The sequence below is a fragment of the Manduca sexta genome, chromosome 19, assembly GCF_014839805.1.
Source record: "Manduca sexta isolate Smith_Timp_Sample1 chromosome 19, JHU_Msex_v1.0, whole genome shotgun sequence".
Lineage (NCBI taxonomy): Eukaryota > Metazoa > Arthropoda > Insecta > Lepidoptera > Sphingidae > Manduca > Manduca sexta.
In genome coordinates this window covers 213,882-237,997 of record NC_051133.1, presented here as the reverse complement: position 1 = coordinate 237,997, position 24,116 = coordinate 213,882, and the positions used below count along the sequence as shown (strand labels likewise).

General features: G+C 36.5%; 2 protein-coding genes across 4 annotated transcripts; both read right to left on the bottom strand.

Annotated features, from left to right (window-relative positions):
• Window positions 1-439: 439 nt before the first annotated feature.
• Window positions 440-6,758, bottom strand: LOC115440764 (organic cation transporter protein). Its single transcript, XM_030165212.2, has 6 exons — window positions 6,538-6,758; window positions 5,698-5,926; window positions 5,136-5,391; window positions 3,554-4,195; window positions 2,272-2,453; window positions 440-1,792 (listed from the first exon to the last, which is right to left on the bottom strand). The coding sequence occupies exons 1-6, from the start codon at window positions 6,714-6,716 to the stop codon at window positions 1,622-1,624; spliced, it is 1,659 nt and encodes a 552-aa protein (XP_030021072.2). The 5' UTR covers window positions 6,717-6,758; the 3' UTR covers window positions 440-1,621.
• A 2,302-nt stretch (window positions 6,759-9,060) lies between these two features.
• Window positions 9,061-20,984, bottom strand: LOC115440343 (organic cation transporter protein). 3 transcript variants are annotated; one of them, XM_030164603.2, is made up of 7 exons: window positions 20,301-20,984; window positions 18,818-19,070; window positions 17,048-17,276; window positions 15,928-16,183; window positions 12,692-13,333; window positions 12,142-12,323; window positions 9,061-11,822 (listed from the first exon to the last, which is right to left on the bottom strand). In XM_030164603.2, exons 1-7 carry the CDS (start codon window positions 20,350-20,352, stop codon window positions 11,655-11,657), a joined length of 1,782 nt encoding a protein of 593 aa, XP_030020463.2. In that variant the 5' UTR covers window positions 20,353-20,984; the 3' UTR covers window positions 9,061-11,654. The 3 variants fall into 3 exon arrangements, with proteins under 3 accessions (XP_030020463.2, XP_030020471.2, XP_030020479.2); XM_030164611.2 differs by having other exon boundaries at window positions 18,818-19,061; window positions 20,301-20,982; XM_030164619.2 differs by having other exon boundaries at window positions 18,818-19,125; window positions 20,301-20,980.
• Between the last annotated feature and the right edge of the window lie 3,132 nt (window positions 20,985-24,116).

Here is a 24,116-nt window from a genome sequence, read left to right as displayed (position 1 = left end):
GGACGGCCGGATGTTGTCGCACCTATCGTCTCCACTGTCAAAACTACCTTCATTTTAATATTGTACCACCTTTTCCCCTCTCCACGTGAACTGTCAAACAACATTATAAAAGAGGCAGCATTGGACGAAGAGAGGGAGGTGTGCCTTAACCGTCGTAGAGTGCGGATGTCTCAGTAAAATAGTGAATTAGTGTGATAAGTGTCTGATTATATTAAATCGTATATACTACTGTGTTGGCGTATTACTACACTTCACTCATATAAATGATACTACGAAAAAACTGAAAACTAGTCGAAAATCAGTCTTGTTCCAAAAAAAATATAAATATATTTTTTATTTAAATAATAACTATTAATGTCATTTTTTATTATCCTTATTGATTATAATAACATGAAAATAATCAGTAGTTCTAACGAACAATGGACCAATAATACCTTACTATAGTTTTATTAATTTATATTTAATATTTTCCTCAATTAAAAGCCACGTGGGCATCAGTGGCAAGGCGGCCATATAAGCAAAATCCTACCGCAAATTAATTTAAAATAATAAAAAGATAACATAATAATATAACTAAAATAATAATAATAGTATATTCAAACAATCTAATATTTATTAATTTAAATCAATACTGCAACGATATAGGCAGTTCATAACAATTCGATAGCTTCCCTCGCGATATTGTTATACCTTTCACACGCAGCGCGGTGACTGTCCAAACTTTTAGAAGTGACGTGAAAATACATATTATGTGCAGTGTGCTTGTTCGTATGTATACTTTAGGATATCTAAAGAATTTGCGGCTTCATGTCAGCAATTGACGTAATTTGTTTGTAATAATTTTGAATGTATAATTAGTGTAAGTGCTAAGTGTGGGTTCTCATCTTTATTATTGTTTAACCCTTTTAGGTGCGTATGTTCAAAATATTCTGTCTGCCTGCCGGTTTAACCGAGATAAACACGTAAACTACTCAACTGATTGTGATCAAATTTGGTATGGAGATAGATTGAGACCCTGAGAAGGACATAGGCTACTTTCTGTCCCGGGAAAGTATGTAGCGGGACTTTTATCCTGGAAAACTCTTAAACGCAGGCAAAGACGCGAGCAAAAGCTAGATAATTATATTGATAATTTAAGTAATTTATGTAGGTGCACAATAAACTGCTACTCTCTTTTACGAATTAGGTATTAGTTAGCGGACATGTACAAATTTGTTTTGAGGATAAACTAATGTAAGTATCTTTATCTCTTGATTATAATTTTAATAAGTACCTCATTGCGTTGTTCTGGTTTCAAATAAATATATTATTATAATTATAATTCGTTGTTGGCACGTACGAATTATTCTTTGATTCTATGAATGTATGGTGTGGCATTACTTACGCATAATAACTATATTAATGATGGTTGATTTTTTTGTTAAAGTTTCTGATTTAGGAACATATTTTATGAATGATCTGTTTCTAGTTTTGTTTTCTGCTAAACTGATATATACCTTCAAGACCATGTGATATGTGAACTATGGTAGAAAAATTGTTGCTTCAGTTTCCCTTCCGAACAATTTCGCCCTTCGTCACTAATGGGCATTTGTAAACATAATTCCTATAAAATATACTTATACTAATGTGTATTCGAGGCTAATTTCTTCTCGAGGCCGATGGCCGAGGCTTCTTCCATAGTATCAGGCAGCTTCGTGCCCATGGTCTCAGGCGTAAGGAATACGAGCGCCCCGGACACAAGAGCGAAACCGGCGAACAGTATGAAAGGCAACTCTTCAATTGTGCTCGCCCCCTGGAAATGTAGTTGTAGGCATGTATAGTTAAGGCTTGGCCAATTAATTGGTAATTAGAAACATTCATGCAAGTGTGGAGAACCAACGTCTGACTATAATGTATTTTAACAAATTGCAGCATGAATGCTTTACTGCGCCCATTTATAAAAAGCAGTTTAGTCAGTGAAAATCTCCCAGATTTCTGGCTATTTATGACGAGGGCATTTACAATTCTGTTTAAGGTATTAATTATCGCTACTGTTGACAGGCGGCTGTTAAACAACTACTAACTCATTAATAAACATCAGGACAAGGGTGTCGCCAAGGGGGGGCCAGGAGGGGCAGCTGCCCCCCTCCCCCCCAGATTCTAAAACTCGAATAAATTCCAATCAATTCCATTCTTTGTGCTCTTGACTTTACGAACAATTCACTCCATATTAACTTGACCCCCCCCCCTAGGCCATCGGCCGGCGATACTCTTGCATCAGGATGTACTTACAATAGCAGGCGTGAGCGGAGCAACGATGGAACCTATCCTGCCGATCATGGAGGAGAAGGCGAACAGGTTGTGGCGGTAGCGCGTAGGGTAGATCTCCGTCGTGTACATGTAGATGGACGTCACCACCGTGGCGATCGCGATCTTGCCGATCACGTACACTGTCAGCGACACCGCGTACATGCCTGACCACATACAATGAAATTATTCTATAATAGATAACGGTGCGAAAGTTGAAAATTGCCCCGAGCCCGATACACATAATATAGGTATAGCATAAATGCCGTCTGCAAATCGTTCTAAAGATAATTAAATTCTACATAAAGAGAAACCGCTGCCGGTTCAGGTTATATGAACCGTTCACCACTGATAATTAATTACAAATCAAACGTAAAAACTATTATGTTGCATCGTCATGGGCTATTCCCTAAAACGAGAAACACAGCGATTACAAATTGACGAGAACTTCACTAAACATTGACAGAGCTGTGATATCATCTCTAGGTGCCACCTATCATTGTCAGCAGGATGCATCTTATAAGTGTCTCGATGTCACTTTATAGTCATTTTGTGTCAAATACCTGGTACAAGTATTATCGCCATAAGACTAAATTTATTTTTACATGGTTCTAAGCTGCACTTTGAAATCTTTTATCCAACCACTTCAATTGTATCATTTCAGATCTAATATATTACGCGCAACACGTGTTCTGTGATAAGATTCGTTAAGCATTCCGCTAGTGATAAGAGAATGCAAATATTATCAGACGTTTGTACGAGAGCTGTCATGTCCTTCGATATGTCAGATGCAAACTTGACGAGTGCATTGTAATCATTGTATGATGATGTAATAATCTCTTTAGGCATAAAAATAGGGAAAAGATCAATTGACACTACTTCTTATAGTCGACGAGCATACATGCTGGAGAGCCACTTGATGATAAGTGTACCAGCAGAATTGAGCATGCGTTTTCGACCTTTGAGGTTGGCAATGACGATTGGAAATGAGCGAGGGACCTTAATCCTCGGCCTATCAATAATTTTCAGAATAACGAATGTATTTCTAGTGATAAGTAAGTTCTGAGTGATGTCACCACATAATTGCATTTGGATGTTTGACAACAAACTGACAACATGTAAACCGATTACACATTATAATATTACGTTCACGTTAAATTGGCGCTATTTTTTGTTCTTGATAGCATAAAGTTCTACTAATGGCTGACCTTTGCTCGATAGTAATGTCAAATTGTACAATAATTGTGATAATCATTATCAAACTTACCGTCAGGCATAAAAATATAACCGATTTGACACGCAGCGCACATCCAATAGCCGCCGATGAGCACGGGCTTCCTCCCTATCCTGCCGATGAGCAGCACCGCAAGCCAGAATCCTGGGATCTCCGCCGCCGCCACCGCCACGTAGTTTATGTACTGGTTTCCAGACATGTTTACCGCGTTGATCGTCAAACCGTAGTACACGAGGGTCGTGGTGACCCACCAAACTGGTGACACCATACACCGAAGCAAGATCCTTTTGTGGCGGAATACCAGCACAATCAGCCATGGCTCGTTCTTTTTTATCTCCTTCTCTGCCTCTTGCCTCTTCTTCTCCTCTTCAGCAGTGTGGCGCAAGGCTTCTAAGGACTTGTCTGATAGTACTTTACCATTTATTCTTGCGACATTTTTGAGTATAGCTTCAGATTCGGCGTAGCGCCCTTTGCTCATCAACCAGCGGACGGACTCCGGGACGAGCCAGAAGTAAATGATAGTGATGAGCTGAGGTATGTACAAGACTAGAGTAAGGGGTCGCCATGCAGGTACACCCCACGCGATGAAACCCATGAAGACTTGTCCAACGGCAAAGCCTGTGGTAAGAATCGCGCCAGCGATGGTGCGGTACTTCGGGCCCACCAGCTCTTGAACTGTGGACAAACGGATTTGTATAAAGAGATAATTATCACTAGCGTTTTATACATTAGTTTCCATAGCATAAGTGGTCTGCAAATCTAACACAATGACGGTTTATTTACAACAGACGAAATCGTATTGATAGAAGAATACCACGGGAGACTAGGCTAGATACACATTTTTATGTATGTAAGCTCCTTTATTCTCCACCTCCTCTTGCAATCCTACGGGCCGGGCGTTTCATTTGGTCATATTATATCTTATATTTTACAATCCGATAAATGAAAAAAATGTTATGGAAATTAAATTTTAAACATAGATTTGAATCAGTAACTGCACCCACACTGTTTATAACCTACACACGCTTAAAAACACATTTATCAAAATCCTGCGTTATTGCACCAAAACTCATAAAATGATTATTCTTTAATTGTGGATTACGTAGAAACTGTATCTTTATAGTATTAATATACCGACATATACAGCTATGTACAGCCTATGTTTGCATACTCAAGGTCAATAAAATATAATATTCCCAGACAATTTTTACGTAATCTCTGCTGGCAAAAAAATGCGATTCTGGTAACCTAGGAGCACACAGGACGGATGATGATCCAAATGCTTAAACATGTGGAGTGAATGTTCAATGGAGGGATATAAATGGGATAAAATTGATCATATAATATTATATTCTAAAGTACCATAGTGACTACGCTGGGCTCCATAGTAAGTGTAATGTAATTTAAATTATAATATCGACCAATAAAAAATGATATGTCATCGTTGTGCGTGATGGTTATTCCGGAATTTCTAATGGGAAAGCTCGTCGCAAACAGCTACATCATCGAATTTTCGCTATCAACAAATTTTCATCATCATTGCCTACGTCATCCAGTAAAGAATAGAGTATAATTACCCGTCCAATCCCACATGCAATAATAAAAATCGTCTTACCCAAAATAAAAGTGCAGGAAAACACTCCACCGCCGAGCATCGCCTCGACGAACTGCGAGATCGTGAACCCAAGGTAGGTGCCGGCCCAGTAACGAGCCAATCCCACCCAGGAGGTGTTGAAGGCGTTGAGAGCCAGCGCGAATCGGCGGCCCCATCGGTCCGAGATGTAGCCGGTGATGGGGAGTGCAGCCAGGGTTCCAAAGGTACGGACAAAACCGATGAGTGTGCGTCGCCACTCATCGCACGCGAGGTCGTACTAAGGATTAGATTAAGGTTATAATTGTGGTTTCATGCACCCAATAGATATACAAACATAAACATTGCTGAAAGAGTACCGGATAGATTTCGTACCTGATTAATAATATATCTGATATCAACATCATCATCAATATTAGAAAAACACAATATTTTAAAAAATCTCGTATTATGTCCAAGCTAGAAATCGAACCCTGGGCGTTCCAATCCACTACCTATTTACACAACCATTAAACCAAGAAGAGGACAACAAATTAACAAACACTGCCTCTTTACACTATATAATAACTTTTGAAGGCATACTCACATCATAAACAACAGTCAGCTGATTCTCGTAGACGTACTGTCTGCAGGAGATCACCGTGTTGGTGTCGAAGAGGTTCGCAGGGCAGGAGTCCGTGGTGTTCACGTACGTGGTGCGGTTGCTGTAGCGGTTGCAGTTGTCAAAGCCGGAGGTGGTCGCGGGGACGGCATTGAGGACCCAATCTGGAGAATACACTGCTGTGGACTGGTCTTCGCACTCTGGGATCAAGCATCTAGGGATGAGAATTTAATATTTTTTTAATAAATAATAGAAACGAATATTAATTAAGAATACAAGAAGAAATGATATCAAATAAACTAACCCTGAACTTTGACTTTTCTGTGCTATATTTTTTGATACATTTTTTTAACCCGATTTACAATTAGTTTTCTGTACTAGGTGATGAAGAGAATCAAATTGTCAGTTGTCATCTCTTGTGAGCCAACAACTACTTCTTTTAATATCACCAAGCACTACGTTACGGTTTGAAAGACATCGCTTAGTCTGTGCAATTAATGTGACTTGCATAATATTCTAGTATCACAGCATGACGACTGCAATGCCGTGTTATTTACGGCTGTTTAATACAGGCTTAAACACTGCTTATACTTTTGCTTAACCGATGCCAAACTTTTCTTACTGAACTATAAGAGAATATCAGTGAATATATTGTTTTGTGTTTACTAGACTAAACGTTAAACGGAGACGATACAATTTTAAATCAATTTAACTAGGACTTAGTTAACATATGGCTAAGGATTTATTCCGAAAAAGTACAAACAAATTAGACCTTCACACTGTACGGCTCTAGCAACATTTATTCTAAGATAGAATATTCCTTACCTAGTATTAATCCTTGCAGTAGTGAAGACATATTCAGCATGGAACGCAGAGAAGACCACGGCTATCATGGTCAGGCACAGGGTTCGCAGCTGGAACCTGCCGAACTGGCCTATCTCCTCCACCAGGATTGTGTCCAGGTCCACTTTGGACGGTGCATCACTCTCCCCTGCGCCCGACATGGCTGATCCGCGCCAGATGCGAAACAAAACTAACCGAATTTATCTGAGAATGATAATGTCTGAGTATCTCGCGATATACACTGAATTTTATTGTCGTGTTATATAGTCTAGGTAAATATCGTAAATTGTAGATTTGGTAGTCGCGTCTCTTTGACTTACATAATTAGGAACTTTTTTGTATATCAATATAAAAATACAGAAATGAATTAAAAACATGTCTGTTTGTTTAATAAATGTGTAATTGTTTTATTCTTTATGAACATATTCAGAGTTAATAATACTAGCTCCAACTCGACTCTGTTCATTTAATAGCGCTTTTCCGTAATAGGGGCCCAAAGAAACGTTACGCATCAGTTCACTTAGGATTTAAGTTTTCCACGGCTAGAAAACTTTATTTCATACTTGGCTTTGCTAGCGACTCCGCCCGCGTGTTGAAGTTTCTTCGGGATAAACGTCGCTCTATATATTTTCCCAGGAGAGAAAGTAACACATGAGTTATCCCAGAGTATAATCGTTATCTGTCCATGTTTTATCTAAAACTGTTGATCTTTCTAGCGTGATTGAGCAACATCCAAACTTTGGCATTATAATACTAATATGTATTAATATTGATGAGTGGAAACGTACAAACTTTATGGTGAATGGTATGATGAAGTAACTAACATAACTGTCAGTTTTATTTTAATTATAATTTCTTATAGTTATATAAATGGCTTAATATGTATAATTATCTTATTGTTTCGTCTTGTTTTCATTTCAACTCTGTTCACCTAGACACGTGATATATTTTTGTCTTTGTTAACGGTCCATTCACACGCACCACAACCACTACGCAGCGACAAAACGTGGTCCAACAGTAGCTACGTTGTGAATGCGACGTGGTTGCGAAGTGATTACGATGTATGCGATAATACAATTTGAATGAAAAGGAATGGTCCCATTACCACGGACCATACTTTACCGCCGAATTCAATCGTGTGGACAATATTGACTACATTGCAATAAAAACGCAAACAATTTATCGCTGCATGTAGTGAGGTTGTGGCACGTATGAATGGACCTTTATAATTATTTTCTTTTTAAAGTCCGCGTCAATGTCGCGTGTTCTTGCAATACTAGATTATCAAACGGCGTCCGCTATTAAAATCCGGAGAATTTTTTAAACAGTACATTTTTGAAAAGCATCCAATAATATGCCATTATGCCGCATCATACGTTTTATTATTGTACTTGTGTGCCGAGGTCACGGTCTCGATTCCGGGTCGGGTACTGATGTAGAGTTTATCTGTTTATATCAACCTGCAGTCTAAATTTGTGTCCTGTAAATGGCAATAGGTTCAACCCTGTTACATGGCATCTAACATTATCAACGAAATGTGAGCGTGAATACACCTCTGCTTAGCGCTTAAAAGGGTAAAAGGCGTAATGCTGATGCACGTATACATATTCTTTGCTATAAATTCAATTTCACTAATAGCATTGACTCTCAATTAGTATTCCTCTTCTGAGACGATATCGCCAAGGTTATCAGGGAGTTGAGGCACGCTTTGTTTTTAAATGTTTTAGGTATTGTCACTCGCCGTCAACGATACGAGCGCCTATATTCCGTATGTTTATTTATATATTTTATATACTATTTACTTAGTAGCAACATACAAATACGAAAACATTTATTCGCACAACACCATTCAGTTTACAAACAAAACAGAGATGAAAAAAAATGTTATGAAAAAAAATAAAATAAAACACACTGACACACAAACAAATAGATGAAAATATAACAAGGAATAAAAACGCAAACAAATTAGTGCATCATCCCGAACGTCATGGTGTGCGTGCGAAACGGGTCCCATTCAGCGCAAGCCGCGGGCGAGCCACGGCGCTGGTCTTCCATGGGCCCGACGCGTTGAGAGCGCACGGACGTGTTGCAAAAATAACTTATATACTGAACTTTTTGCTACAAAGACGGTACTGCGTGGCAGTCCACAGCGCTCATCATCCTGAGACAATAGATGTTAACCATAACAATGTCCAGAGACAAATCTCGACCAGCTAGATTGCTTTGAATGAAAGGGAAAGTAAATAACAAAAATAAGAATTCATTTCCAGGACAAAGTAGCATTAAGCGACGTAAAAGTTAGATAAGATAAAAGTTTTACAACTGGAAGGAATGATAACGACGATTAAAATTATTTGTTATGCATAAAAAATATAAGCTCACGGCTTTATCCTCGGAGGGTTAGGTAGTGGCGTTGCTAGTGCGCAGTCACGCTACATCAAGCTGATATCCGTCACATCACTTGATTTACTGTGAGTCTAGAGGATGTCGAAAAGAATTCCAAAATTCGGATAATAAGCATATAATTGCAAATTAAAAACAAATATTTTCGTTGTTCAACTTTGCAATTGGACACAAAACTAACGGTTTGTAACCTTAATACACTAGTTCTAAATCAACACTTTAATATAATAGTTTGAAGTATTTAAACATTCTTCGAAATGAATTTATTTATTTCAACACATAAATTAATAAATATTGTTTAGATTTCGTAAATTTTGACGCTACTACCTAATCGTCTACGACTCCTGTTTATACAGGAGATAGAGAAAATATTAATAATAATTATAACTTCATATAATATGTTATCATTATTTTATACCACAGAGAGCAAAATGGCGTATCTCTTGTTTGCATACACTAATCCAATAATAAACAATCGAAAAGAAATAATTTAATTTATTCATAAGTAACAAAAATTAACTTACATAAACAAGAGTCATACAACAACTATTCGACGAGTATATTATTATTGTAACAAATTTTCACATGCAACTCATTCAGGAATTTGTTCGCGCGATATTTTTTTAGATTTGTATGTAGTAGAGCAAAGACTAACAGGCAAATAATTAAAATGTATATTTCACAACAGCGCTATTGTCTATATGTGAAAAACGACAGAAAATAATGAACGTTAAAAAACGTCATACGTGAGTTTCAAAAGCATTTAGAAATGTCTCTTGTTTTGCAAAATAAATACAATATTTTTGTCATATTACAAAAATATTTAAACAAACTGGTCTGAAAAGTTTCTTTTTTTATCACCTATATAGCTCGTGCACGTTCCCTTGCCATCTCTGTGAGCATTAACCGTTGCATGTGAACAAGTTCTTATACTTCCAAGCAACTTAACACATAAATCCAATACAATAGAAACTTTTTAAACATACATATAATAATGTGTCTATACAAATAAAAAGACTTGAAGTGCCATCTGTGACTGAAATACGGGCAACGTTTATCCGCGCGCTACTTAAACATAAACACGCGTTACAACTGTTTTGTTTTTATGTATTACTGCTTCTTTATTTGTCGGCGCATATCGGAAATAGCCTGTTATGACGAAAGTTCATGAGAAAGTAGGCAAGATTTTAGTTGGTATTATTCCTTTCAGAATTATAATAATAAAATAGGCTTTATATCAGATATAAAAGAACTTAAGGAACAATAAAAATTAAACGAACAGTTTAAACTTCCTAAAATACTATAACTAGGTAAAAAATCTCTTTAACTATATCGCTACTTCTTATTACTATATAAATTACATTTACTATAAAAATGTTGCTCATGGTACATTTGATCGCCCCTATGACGGAGCCTTCCTCCAGTTCCTTCCATTTCATTCTGTCTTGTGCGATTCTGGTTCGCACTGTACCTCCTGCTGCTGTCATGACGTCCTTTAAGAACGAATTCTACTAAAAATCATTTAAATTGTACTTAACAAAGGTCAAAATTGACCTTATAATATTAGTGTGAACAAAATGGCTATCAAAGCCCTAATCCATATTGAGCAATTCACTTATCTCGATTTGCCTAATTATACTAATCCCGTCTTTTCGAAGTCAAATTATTTTGATAAAGTAGTGGTCTATAATAAAGAGTAATGTTTGATGACAAAATATTATTTCATTTAATAAGATAATATTTGCAAGAAAACTCGAGAGCTAGTCACTGTTTTTTTATGCTTTTTTTCAACTGAAAGACGCCGCTCAAAACTATAAAATTAGTGCACCAAACAAAAGCTACGAAATAATGGAAACAAACGAACTTTGAATATTACTCGAAACTAAACGTCGAATTGAGAACCTTCTCCTTTTTGAAATCGGTGAAAGAGGTGACAATTGTTTCAACTTAATTATTAAACTAATTAACTTTATTACATCTACTTTTATCTAAACAATTGCTTATTAATTTAGCAATTAGTCTAAACAGCTCGCGGCGGTTATTATGTACTGTGTATAAGATGCAACAAAAGGCTTTGTGACTCATATTAAAAAATATAGCGATTTCAGTTAACAAAAGTATACGACGGCTGCATAAAATCCAAAAAAAAATTGTCGTCAAAACACAAACAATCCAAAACACTGTCGCACATGATGTAACGTCATACAATTTCAAAACAAACTTTATATGCCCTCGCGGACTATTAAGGTAGTATATATTTAATATCAAATGCTTGTTTACTAGCAATATGAAGCCATAGTCCGGATAATCTATCAACTAACGTAGCTGACAGCTATTCCGCATGACTATAAAAAGTAAATAAAGTATTGCGATTTGTTAGGCTTAAAAAAATATGGTAATATTTTCTTTTTGGTCTAATCGAAAAAATATATTTTTTAAAACCAACTTTAAAAATGAGTCAATTAGACTATTGGCAGCGTCTAACCGGTTCCTTAAAAGTATTTGCGATATTCAGAGCTTCGAATTATTTAGCATTGCACATCTTGATCCTATTCTCGTTATCCTGAGAATGAACTTATTACATAATACTAATCTATACATATTCTATCAGTACTTAGTATCCTGTTGAAAATAAATTATAGAAGAATCTCATTAGGCTTTCATAACAAATAATTCAAGTATCTACCATGTCAATACTATTCGTAGATCTTATTTTTACTCTTATTTCCAATGTCGGAGGCTTCCTTCATGGTGTCGGGCAGTTTGGTGCCGAGCGTCTCTGGAGTTAGCATGATCAGGAGTCCAGAGACGAAGGCAAAACAAGCGAACAAGACAAACGGAAACTTCTCGAAGGTTGAAGCACCCTGGAATGAAGACAGAAAATATTTATCAGGAATAGTATTAGTGTTCATGGAATATATGGGAAAAGTTCTAAATTAATTGAGTTACAACAACTATAAACGTCTTCACCGTTTATATTAATGACTCTATGGAGTCGCATGTTACACAACGATCATAATAATATCATTTTGTCACTGTAAATCAATCAATACAGAGACTTTCCCGCCCTCACACCCACCACTACAACTCCTGTAAGCCAGGATCAGCAGTGGCACGCATTTTATGACACCGAGCAGTGAAGAAGAAATGTTTTGACCACCAAAGGACTTTGAAGAAACTTACAAAAGCAGGCGTAAGAGGTGCGATGATGCCTCCGATCCTGCCGACCATGGACGAGAAGGCGAAGAGGCTGTGCCTATACTTGGTGGGGTACAGCTCGGCAGTGTACACGTACACTGATGTCATCACCATTGCGATGCTGAACTTGCCGATCAAGTACACCGTCAGCGACAGCGCGTACAAACCTAGAAACAAACAGTCTATAGCACATAATATTTGTCGATTTCCAGTAATTTAAATAAAATAGATGACACGAGTATTTGTGTTTTTGTGGAAATTTGACCCGTTGCTTTTTATTTTATCACAGAATTGTTGTCTGGTATATCAACGATGTCAGTTTATTTAGGCTCTTAAATATCAGATACACCGCTTCGCATTTGTTACTTTATACTATTTAAATTATTCTTCAATATGTAACGCACCCTTGATTATACAAAAGTCCTAAAAAATAGGTCAAGTAGTGATATTTACACGAATCATAACCTATTAAAGCTAAAGCTGTAGTAATATCGTGATCATGCGGATAAAATTACCAAATTACAAGAAAAATTACCTTGTGGCATGAAGATGTATGCAATCTGGCAAGCGCAGCATATCCAGAAGGCTCCCATGAGCACGGGCTTTCTTCCAATCTTGCTCATCAGGAAATAGGCAGTCCAGTAGCCAGGTATCTCTGACGCGGAGACCGCCATGTAGTTCACGTATCTATTACCAGCAATGTTCACGGCGTTGATGGACATGCCATAGTAGATGAACGTGTTGGTGATCCACCACACCGGCGACACCAGGCACCTAATCAGGATCCTCTTGTTCCTGAACACTTGCACGATCAGCCACGGCTCGTTGACGTTCTGCGCCGCTTCAAGCGCTCTGGTTCGTTTCTCCTCTTCAGCTGTCTCTCTCAATGCCGCCAAAGACTTATCAGATAGCTGTTTTCCGTTGATTTTGGCTGCTTTTTTTAGCACCGCTTCAGACTCCGCGTAGCGACCTTTACTCATGTACCAGCGGATGGATTCCGAGATGAGCCAGATGTAGAGGATGGTGATGAACTGCGGTACGTACAGTGTGAGGGTAAGAAGCCGCCAATTAGGCACCCCCCACGCGATAAGACCCATCGTGACTTGCCCCACGGAGAAAAAGGTGTTGATGGTGGCACCAGCTGCCACGCGGTACTTTGGACCCATCACCTCCATGACTGCGAAAAAGATTTCCTTTATTAAATACTGATCTAGTTACAATAATAATAATAATATCAGCCCTGTATTATATACTTGCCCAGTGCTGAGCACGGGCCTCCTCTACTACTGAGAGGATTAGGCCTTGGTCCACCACGCTGGCCTAGTGCGGATTGGTAGACTTCACACACCTTCGAAATTCCTATAGAGAACTTCTCAGATGTGCAGGTTTCCTCACGACGTTTTACTTCACCGTTAAAGCGAACGATAAATTCACAAAGAATACACACATGATTTTAGAAAAGTCAGAGGTGTGTGCCCTTGGGATTTGAACCTGCGGACATTCGTCTTGGCAGTCCGTTCCATACCCAATTAGGCTATCGCCGCTTTCTGATCTAGTTAGTTTACATAAATATATTATCAACCGGGAACTAGCGGACCGAAATTGTAAAGCGTGTGTTATTAACCTATTATTGAGTTTCGCATAATGACATATTAAACAACCTATAATAGTAAATTTAAAATAAATAAAATCATCATGAACCTATTACTTTCTATCAATAATCTGTTAATATAAAATGATAGGTTTATATTAAATTACATTGTTCTAAATGATACAACAGACTTCCATCGGCAACATGTACGCGCACATATTACATTATGGTATCTTTATAACATTTAAATAATTACCTGCTACTTTGTTGTGGACGTTAACGTTAAAATAGATTTTAAATAACATTTTTATTTCTCTTTCCTTGAAATATCTTAACTGTAAAAGAAAGCAATCAAAGAAGCTAATTACTAACGATTATGAAAGAATTACGATTTGATGTCTATTGGGTGCTTAATTTGTTCTTCTTCATCAGTTTTTTGTACAACAGTAGTAGCCGTAGTATGTATGTAATATTACTGTTGTAGTACTGGTACAACAGTAATAGTAGTAGTTGGATCGCCAACTGGTGTCACGGAATAAAATAAACCGATGACCTACTAACATGGTTATTGCTATAACAAGTGTATGTGAGACGGTGAAATAATGTTTTCCTAAATTTTGCCACTATTTAATTCATCATACCCTTGAACTTTGAAGATGTTGCGTTGGCCTGCAGCCAAACACGTGTTGAAATGAAAAATGATAATCAACCCAATGATTGTGAAACCCAGGAATAAATACATTTATGGTACAAATAAATTCCGTATTCTAAATACCGAAATGAATTCAGTCATTATCTGCACCATAAAAATTATTATTACTATAAAAAATAATCATAATTCTTTATATGGCTTAGAAGTTATCAATACGCTGGAAGCGAACCTTGAAAAAGGACTTTGTGATAAATACCTGTTAGAAACGATTTGTCTAAGTTAATCCCAGAATAGGAAACAAAACTATCCTAGTCAATAATCCAGCATGTGCCCTTGACCTTAATATTATGAAGGTCTAATTCATTATCAAAACAACAAGGGATTTAGCTTAAAAGCTTAAGTCTTACTGATAGGTTAGTTATGTTTTTGTTACATTTTTATCGCGTGAGAACATCATTTGAATTAAAGTACGATTTTTATTTGTTTCAAAGTTAATCTTGTGTAATAATATTCTCTTCCGCGTTTAATAAGTTTCTTGATTTAAATATACTTTAGACAATCTTGTATCGATCTGCGATAGCCTCGCCTCTCGTTACATCATGGAGATAAGCACATCTAATCCCGGATGATGAGGTTGTACCTCTACCAACCATCGCAGATATTATGAGTTTAAATTGCGTACTTAAAATATGAACACAAATAATATTCGTTTATGAAGTCTATTTTATCCTTTTTATTTATTAATTAACTTCCTGATAATTCTGAGCGATAAGCCCTAATCCAGTCGTGCATATACAATACTTTTTTTTTATTTTGTTACATAGATACCTACAATTTAATCTATAACAGAATAAACGTGAGTGACATTGTGTTAATAAGAAATAAAAAATAAAACGAATATTCACGGACGAATAACTTCAAACTACGGCGGTACAAATCTTTAGATTAATACTTATGGATACTATCTCACTAATATCTTCAGGTTGACTGTTTCAAAAACACAAAACACAGTTAGAAGTGGTGGAAGTGAGAGCTAATAGCAATAATTGTAAATATAAAAAGAAGTCCTTTTTACATTTCACTGTTATAGTATACTATCATAGTAAGTAAGTTTTGCTCTTTAACGCAGTTAGGGCGTCTGGCGAACCCCTTGCTCGCTTTGTCGATCAGTTCTAATGGTAAAATTTAATCGTTATAAAATACGCGAGGCATTTTTTGTTTTTCTTCTCATCGTGTATTGCAAATTTTAGCTAATAGCCCGTATAAAAAGGAGATATTACTTTATTATAGTAATTTGATAATTAAAATGTTTTACCTAGGTAGGTATCGCACTATACATTTAATATAAATTTATATAAAGATAATGACACAATAGCAAAATTAGGAACGCAAGTATGAATACCACAAATCCCAACTTAAAGAAGCAACAAACGCAACTATAGGTAATTTTTAAACACTACCAGAATCTACATGAAGAATAAAACACATAAAAAGATCTGACCACAGATTATTAAAAATGTCTACTTACCCAAAATATAAGCCGTAGAGAATCCACCAGAACCGAACATAGCTTCGGCGAACTCAGAGATTGCGAAGCCGATGTACGTGTCGGCGAAGTATCTGGTGGCACCGATGAACGCGGTGTTAAACGCGTTGATGACGAGAGCTGTCTTCCTGCCCCACCGGTCGGAGACGAACCCGGTGATGGGCAGCGCAGTGAGGGTGCCAGTGGTCCTGATCGAACCGATGAGGGTACGACGCCACTCGTCGCAAGCCATGCCATACTGAAAACAAAATTATATACTTACTGAACTTAAGGATTACACGTCTCTAGCAATGTCTGAATATTGTGAATCTAAGAAATTTTCACACTATCTTGGAATACAAGATAATTTCGATCATGTTTGAACATCATATGATCGCTTTGAGAAATATAAAGACACGAGCGATTTTGTCGTATTAGAATTCTTATAGGGCAATCCGTACGGTTACGATAGAGCAATGAGTCAAATAATAGGACGTTATGACATTCAATATTTAATGTACGAGGATGATGAGCCCTCCACAATACCCTTAAAACCGAGGCTCCGAATTGAGTTGCTACTTTTTATAAGCACTTAATTCTCGTGCTCACATGAGGCAAGCAACTGGCTCGCTCCATCATCTAAATTTACAAGCATTTGCACATAGATAGCATCTCGATCTGGTTGCGGTGCCATTAATATGTTAAATACAATGTAAATGACAGCACAACAATGTATCTCTGCAACAAATGTTACATCATAAGTGGATATTATGCTGGTTGTTACTTCCTACGGCATACTAATATCTAAAGATACTCGAGTCACGCGGCGGAGCAGGTGTTATGCGCAGTGCAATCAACTCTTTCACATGAATTATTGTTTTATGTTTAATAGCAACTCAGAGAACCCATTAGCAGTTATTTTTCAATAAAATCGGAATGAGATCAGTTATTTCAGAGAAATATTTCTAAACTTACGAAAATAAATGCGTCTTTAAAATATTATAAATAATTATTTAGGTGCAGTAGTTGCCTTTTAATACAATTCTGTTTACTAATAATTATAGGACGCGAGGTATACACACCTAGTATCAGGTTAACATATCATTATATAAAAGTAACTCACATCATACACAACACTGTGGGTGTTCTCATAAACATACTCTTCACACTGGATGACATTGTTGTTGTCGAAAAGCGCAGCAGGGCAGGTTTCGCTAGAGACAATACTGGTCGAAGAGTTCGCAAACCGCTGGCAGTTGTCGAACCCTGAGCCCGAGGCGGGTACGGCATTGAAGATCCAGTCTGGGGAGAACAATGCTGAGGCGGACGTCTCGCACTCTGGGATCAGGCATCTGGACAGAAGATAAATGGTAAGTTTTTAAGTTTTTTTCTGTTTTTCTTGACCAGTTATGTGCCAAAGAACCTAATTGTAGTGAAGTCATTCATTCACATTCTTTATCCTTTAAAGTTATAGAAAAGACATAACCGATTGACCGTACAGCAATCGCAATTAATCCTGAGTTAGATAACTTCTCCCTCTACATCTGCCACCCTTTAATCCCTGAAAACAAATACAATCTCGACTGCCTTGCTCACGACTGACTACATGCAATAAAGATTAACAATATATGCAATTTGCTGTGTTTACCTGGCTTTCACAATCAATTGACGCCATCAGTTCTCAGAACAAATCATGGTAATAAAACCTTCGTGTAATCGAGATACGGCTGTCGATAGCGAATGTATGCAAAACGTTTATTAACAAATGGCGCACCACGATCGGACAATGCTCTTGCGCATTCTGCACGCGTCGCGCCCACATGTACCTTGCACATGCCGCCCACTTGCGCTTTATTATTGGAAGTTATCGAGAAATATATAAAACATGGGAAACTGATTTAAAAGCTCGCTCCATTTTTCCCAGTAGTATAACGCTCCTGGGCTATAAACTGAGTAGTCATGTGGTAAATTCCACAAATGAGTAAGATTAAAGTAGTTTTACTAAAACGATTTTTCAGAAACCAAATCTCCCAGAAAGTTCACCCCAACCAGATAACCGGTCGTCAAAACTAAGCCAAAACCTATTAACATTATGATAAAAAAATTGGAAATTCCATTTTAAAAGGATGAAGACAAGTGCAAGAAGAAACTCCATTATTTTCAGTAATAAGCGGCTGGGTATTCACGAATATAATTGAATCCTATTTTATAAAAAAAACCTTATCAGGAATATCTTTCGGTGGTAGAGATTTCGTTATTTAAACTCCACTTTAATGAGAACCTGCCGTAAAGTCAATATGCAACGGGTTCCCTTAGCTGCAGAAAGGATAGAACTTGGGTATAGGATTATGTTTTTCATTTTTTTTATATCTCTTTTAATGTAATCGCTTTTATCAGCTCGAGAATAGGATACAATACCCCACCGCTTTCACTAATGAAAAACGTTACCGCAAGAATATGAGATGTCAATATCTATATTGTAGATACTATTGCAAACAATATTATTGTTTTTATAAGATAATAAAAGGTTTTGAAAGATATTAATCGTAAAAGTTTCCCTTTTAGGGTAAGTACAATAAACAGTATATCGATAAATATAGTATTATTGTTATAAAATAAAATACCAATAATATCGGATTGTTGGTATGATCTTAAATATTAAATAATAAGAATTTTTAACAATAATCTAAGGCCAAAATCATTGAGTAAGCTGCGAATACAGCAAAGTAATCATAGTATCGAAAATGTTATAAATTATGAAAATTGTTTGTGTTAATTCATAGTAACGATTGTTAAATTTACTCAAACTTGATTTAGATTTTAGAGGCTCAATAAATAGTACAAATCTGCAACAAATCAAAGGTACCAAATAATTTGACTCAAAATAGCTCACCGTGTGCTAATCCTGGCGGTTGTAAACACATATTCCGTGGCGGCCCACGCGGCGAATATCACGAGCCCAGCAGCCAATGCCAGAGTCCGGAGCTGGTACCTGCCGAACTGGCCTAGCTCCTCCACCAGGATTGTGTCCAGGTCCACCTTCGTCCTCGGCGTCTCAGGGTCTTGGGAGAGTGGCTCCGTCTTGGATTCCATGGCGTGATGGTCAGACGAACTGCGTCTCTCGACTGTGGCGCTGTCTATATGTCCTTTTGTTATAAATATTTATCTTGCTGATGATAAAAAACGCGTGCCCTCGTGTGCCTACATCATTAATAGTATAATTTATGGCGCGGATTAAAAGTGAAATTATGAAATTCATTACATTTTAAAGGTTTATTCTGTGTCAAATTCAGTATCGTTTTACATAATATTCCGATTTAAACTCTATTTAAAGAGCAATATCAATATAATATTATAAAAATGTGTATTTATTGAACTTGTAAATGGATATAAAACATATTTATGATATTTACTATCTTTAAAGTGCATCGGATCTGTAATTTTTCGATGCAATTTCTTTATATTGAGGGTCATTTCCTCGAGTAAGCCATTCCGCCAAGTTGGTCTAATTTGACATTAATACAGAAGTAATCCTTCCTGATGAAATAAACCTATATTTTTCTGATAAGGACGCTCAATGAATGACCCTCGGTGATGTAGAAAACCCTATCACGTTCCTATTGATATACAATACACATGCCACGATAAAGGTTAAAAGCAAAAATATTCAGTTCTGTAGTATCACAAATGATATTCCGAATGACGAGATAACTAAATATGAGGTTTTAGAGAATTTCTACTTGAATTCGGAGCAGGCAAAAAATTATAATTAGATTTCATTGAGAGACGCCCATTTATTTACTTACAATCGATTTATGTTTCCTCTACAAGCGCATTATCTAGTTTTTACATATATTTTTTCAAAGTAACATTTAAAATGGATGAGTGATTATGAGTTAGATCAGTAATCATTTTTGATTAAATACAATATTTTAACATATCATTGTCAACAATATAGATATAATGCAGATGCAGTTACTTTATTGCAGATAATATATTATTGTGACGCATATTATGGAATGCGCGGGAAAATTTTGATTAAGACTGCGAACTCTGGATTATTTTGTTTATATTGAATAACTACAAAAAATTAAAACGCTGGTGTTAACTCGCGGTTTGGTCCCATGAACGTCTTACGGAAAGGATTACGATGCCATGCTGCTTGGCACTGCCAAGTCACTGGCATCTTCCGAGTTGTAGTCACAAGGCCACAGTGGTTCAATCAGTTACAATAATGACAATTAACACCGAACAAGTGTAATGTTAAAAAGAACAAAAATAATAAAATCACAAATTGACGAGCACAGAGTGAATTATACAAAAAAATGCTACAAATTACATACAATACTACAGAATTTAGTGTCCTCAAAACTTACCATAAGTCTGCAACGGAATCAGACACGCCGCCCGTGCTTCATTATCTTCCATGTTGGGGTGTATTTTAGAATAACATTCACGCTTGTAATATTAATTTTGACGTTGCCTTTAAACAAGCTCTTTTAACAACGCGTCTCAACAAAATAGTCGAAGAAACCGTTTCTTGTTATTGTTGTGTATTAAAACATCTCGTACGGCGAATACTGATTCTTCTATAGGTGAGTCTTGTCTAGCAGCAAACCGATACTGGCTTCAACTGTACAATCAATCTTGTTTACTATTGACTGCGTTGATAGTAAAACGGTAAACCAGCTTGCTAGTGTAACTAGATACCATCAGCGGATTAATTCTATATCAATATGACGTATACAAACAAACTTTTCAGTGAGTATGTTACAAACAGCTTGATAATACATAAAGCGATAATCCACTTGTCTTTTAATTCCTTTTATTGTGTAGATCGATCGTGAAATTATGCCGAAGTTATAAATCATAATAACACATTGGTTTGTTTATACTTTGAGCGGACCCTATTAGAGGAGAAATGTTCTATTATGAACTGAAATTATGATCATTTTCGTGTCCGAAAATATAATTATAAGGTAACGTAACTACTAATGGCCCGCGGCGTTTTAAAATATTCATAAAATCATTTCATGAATAAATATAAAGAAAAATCTTTGATTAAATTGGAACATGCCACTACATATTATAAACTTTAATAATAAAAGAACTAACAAAAAACATCGTATGTTTTTTGCATTATAACACAGAAAAACACCAAAACCATGAATGGTGTGCGTTGTTAGGAACCGGGCTATCTTCGAGCGCACTACCATACAAATATTAATCGTAGTTTATATACTGTCTGTCAACACTTTCAACGTCTTATTAGCAACAGTCTTATATACTGATGACTCGGACTTCACTTCATTTAGAGGTATTCCAACAATTTGTTAACTGTTCATATCTAATTAGTCACAGATGTACATTGGCGAGCATAAATCAATTCCAGAAGAACTATGACCAATTTCCAATTACTTGCATGGATACGATAATTTCTTCACTTTATTTACATGCACCGCAATCCATACTTTCTTGCCGTGGGGTATATTAAATTGAAAGAGCGGTCACGTGAAACGGAAAAGTGTTGATGTACTACCTCGCCGCAGGTTCTATAAATAGAACGCCTTAAAACGATAATTTTCCAACCACCAAATTCCATCACCAATTGCCTTTACAGTTAAAGTTCATCAGTTAATTCAATAATGAGTTATGGTGCCAATCACTAGTTATAATCAAGCGACCACACACAAGCGACACATCGGCTCGATTGCCTTCGACTAAAACATTCCTCATGGAAATAATTCAAATAAATTATATACAACTTCATGGCATCAAACTGATTGTATGAGTAACTTAATAGGCTTTATGCGCTCATGATGTTGATATAACAGTCGAGCTAGATGCAAGATGCATTTATACAATTATTCCCACTAATAAAATACAATAAAATATATTAAAATTACATATTCTAACGTCAAAGACTAACCTTAGGATAAAGCATTGTCATACATTATAGCGATAACGATTGCAGAAAGGATTTTTTCGTTTGACCACTGGTCTAGTAGTGATGTATAAAATATAATTGATAAATATCTAACCAGCACCGGTTGGGGAGTATGGTTCAAAATGTGCAATGAAAAAAAAATAGATGTAGGACCAAGACTTGGGAACGAAACAAGGACATGATCCGTACGATCTCTACTGTCATGATTAAATACTATCACTTGATTTACAACGAAATTAATTATTGGAAATATATGTGGATCTTCCAATTGATAATATAGATCAGTACTATCTTTTCTTTTTACTAATCTCTTAAAGCATATTTATTAATAAACAGCTATAATTGCCAGGTTTAAGTGGGAATCCCTTAATCTCTATCTCTATATAAATCGGAAAGCGTCAGTGCTATGCTATACCGATGCTCAACGAAGTCTGCTGTTGCTGCTCACTCTGAAGGAGGCTCCAATTATTATATCCGACTAGACAAGCTGCAAATCCTTGCCAAAGAACCCCAATTCCTACCCAGGATATTCCGCGAGGCTATTAAAATTAATAAACATCCGAATTTGAACAGACAAAATGTTTGGAAACTTGCACAAGCCTTGAATCTTGCTCTTCATTTAATTAAATCGGAACCCTAAAGATCGGCTGCCTGGCTTCATGATAATGTAGGCTCATACTGCGTAGATTGGTCGGTCTGTCAACAGATATATTTTTTTTATGGATAGTTGTAAAATGTAGGTAGTTATTATAACTATGACTATTCGGACGACTAACACTTCAATTCCCCCCATGAGCATGAAGGCTGCAAAGTCTTCGTAACATCGGGAGAAAATAAGTGTATAACCGCGATAAAATCCGGAAAATACTTTTATTTCAATGTTTAATATTCGCGTAAACATAAGAAATCATTGGGCATTAAAAGATTTTTCATGTCATGATAAGTCAGGATGACAAGAACAATACAGTATCAAGCAGCACTTTGGATTGAAACTTGTGTTTGGATTATAGGTATGTCACTACTTATATGCTGTTGTGACACTTGCATATTACAATGAGTGACTTGGTTATCTTTTACCTGTGTAAGGATAAAGGCGTGTGTGACACACGCCTCCGGGCTGATACTGAGTAGAAAAACCCAAGACCACTGCTCAAGCAGGGGATCGAACCCGTAACCTCATCACTGCAGGCGTATCATAATACAACTTCACCACCGATGCGGTCATCTATAGAAAGGTAAATGTTTACTAATAAAAATAATTAAAAAAAAAAAATGCGTTTAGCCCACTGAGTTGGACTCGCTGGGTCTAATCAGATACGGCCGCCTTTGGGCCCGGGGGTGGCATGACCGTACACAAGATGTTAAATCCGCCAAAGTGGCGCACATAATTGTGTCGCATTCCGGGATCAGCATGTGTATATCCGGTTTCAACAGGCCGGCATAATTGTGTCGACCGAGGGATAATCTCTCGTTAGTCGACATTCTGTTGTCGACTCCACTTACCATCAGGTACAGTGGGGTCACATTGCAGTGCTTGTATAAAAAAATATATTGAACCCAAGGCCGCGGATGTCTGTTACTGCATTAAGTAGAGTTTATTTATATATCTGTGGTTAAATATATTTTAGTGTTGCTAACGAATGATATGTGATAACGCTTATCTACGTGATACTATGCATATCAATAGTTTATTTTAATCTCCATTTTTAGCTTTTTATGGTACTGAATTGACCCATCTGTTCAATAAAAGAATTTTATTTCATTAAATAATTTATAATGTGTTGTGTCTATTGAATAATTTAGTTTTATTTTGTGGTAAACTGTTTCAATATAATAATCAGAGTAATTTTATTTAGAACATAACATTTACTGGCAAATTGCTATGTGTGAAAAAACCTTATGTCTGCTGAACAAATGGCTTGATCAGGCTGGTAAATATTACAAATCTCACTGAAAATGGCGTGTAGTGGAAGCTTTCCAATGTTTACTATTACTCACATTGCCAGAGAACCCTAAAAATGAACTAATCCTTGATCTTTCCTCATAGATTATTAATTGTTCCCTTGCCTTTATAGAAATGTAAAATTGAGAGTAATACTACATAGTACTATTCTGCATTCTATGGTAAAATATTACCGCAAAAATTACCGTCAGGCGAGAGGCTTTCTGGTTTAGCTATTCATTTGTTTAATAAAGAAAATTTTAGGTTACACACCGATCCATTTCCTTTAAAAAAAGCAATACA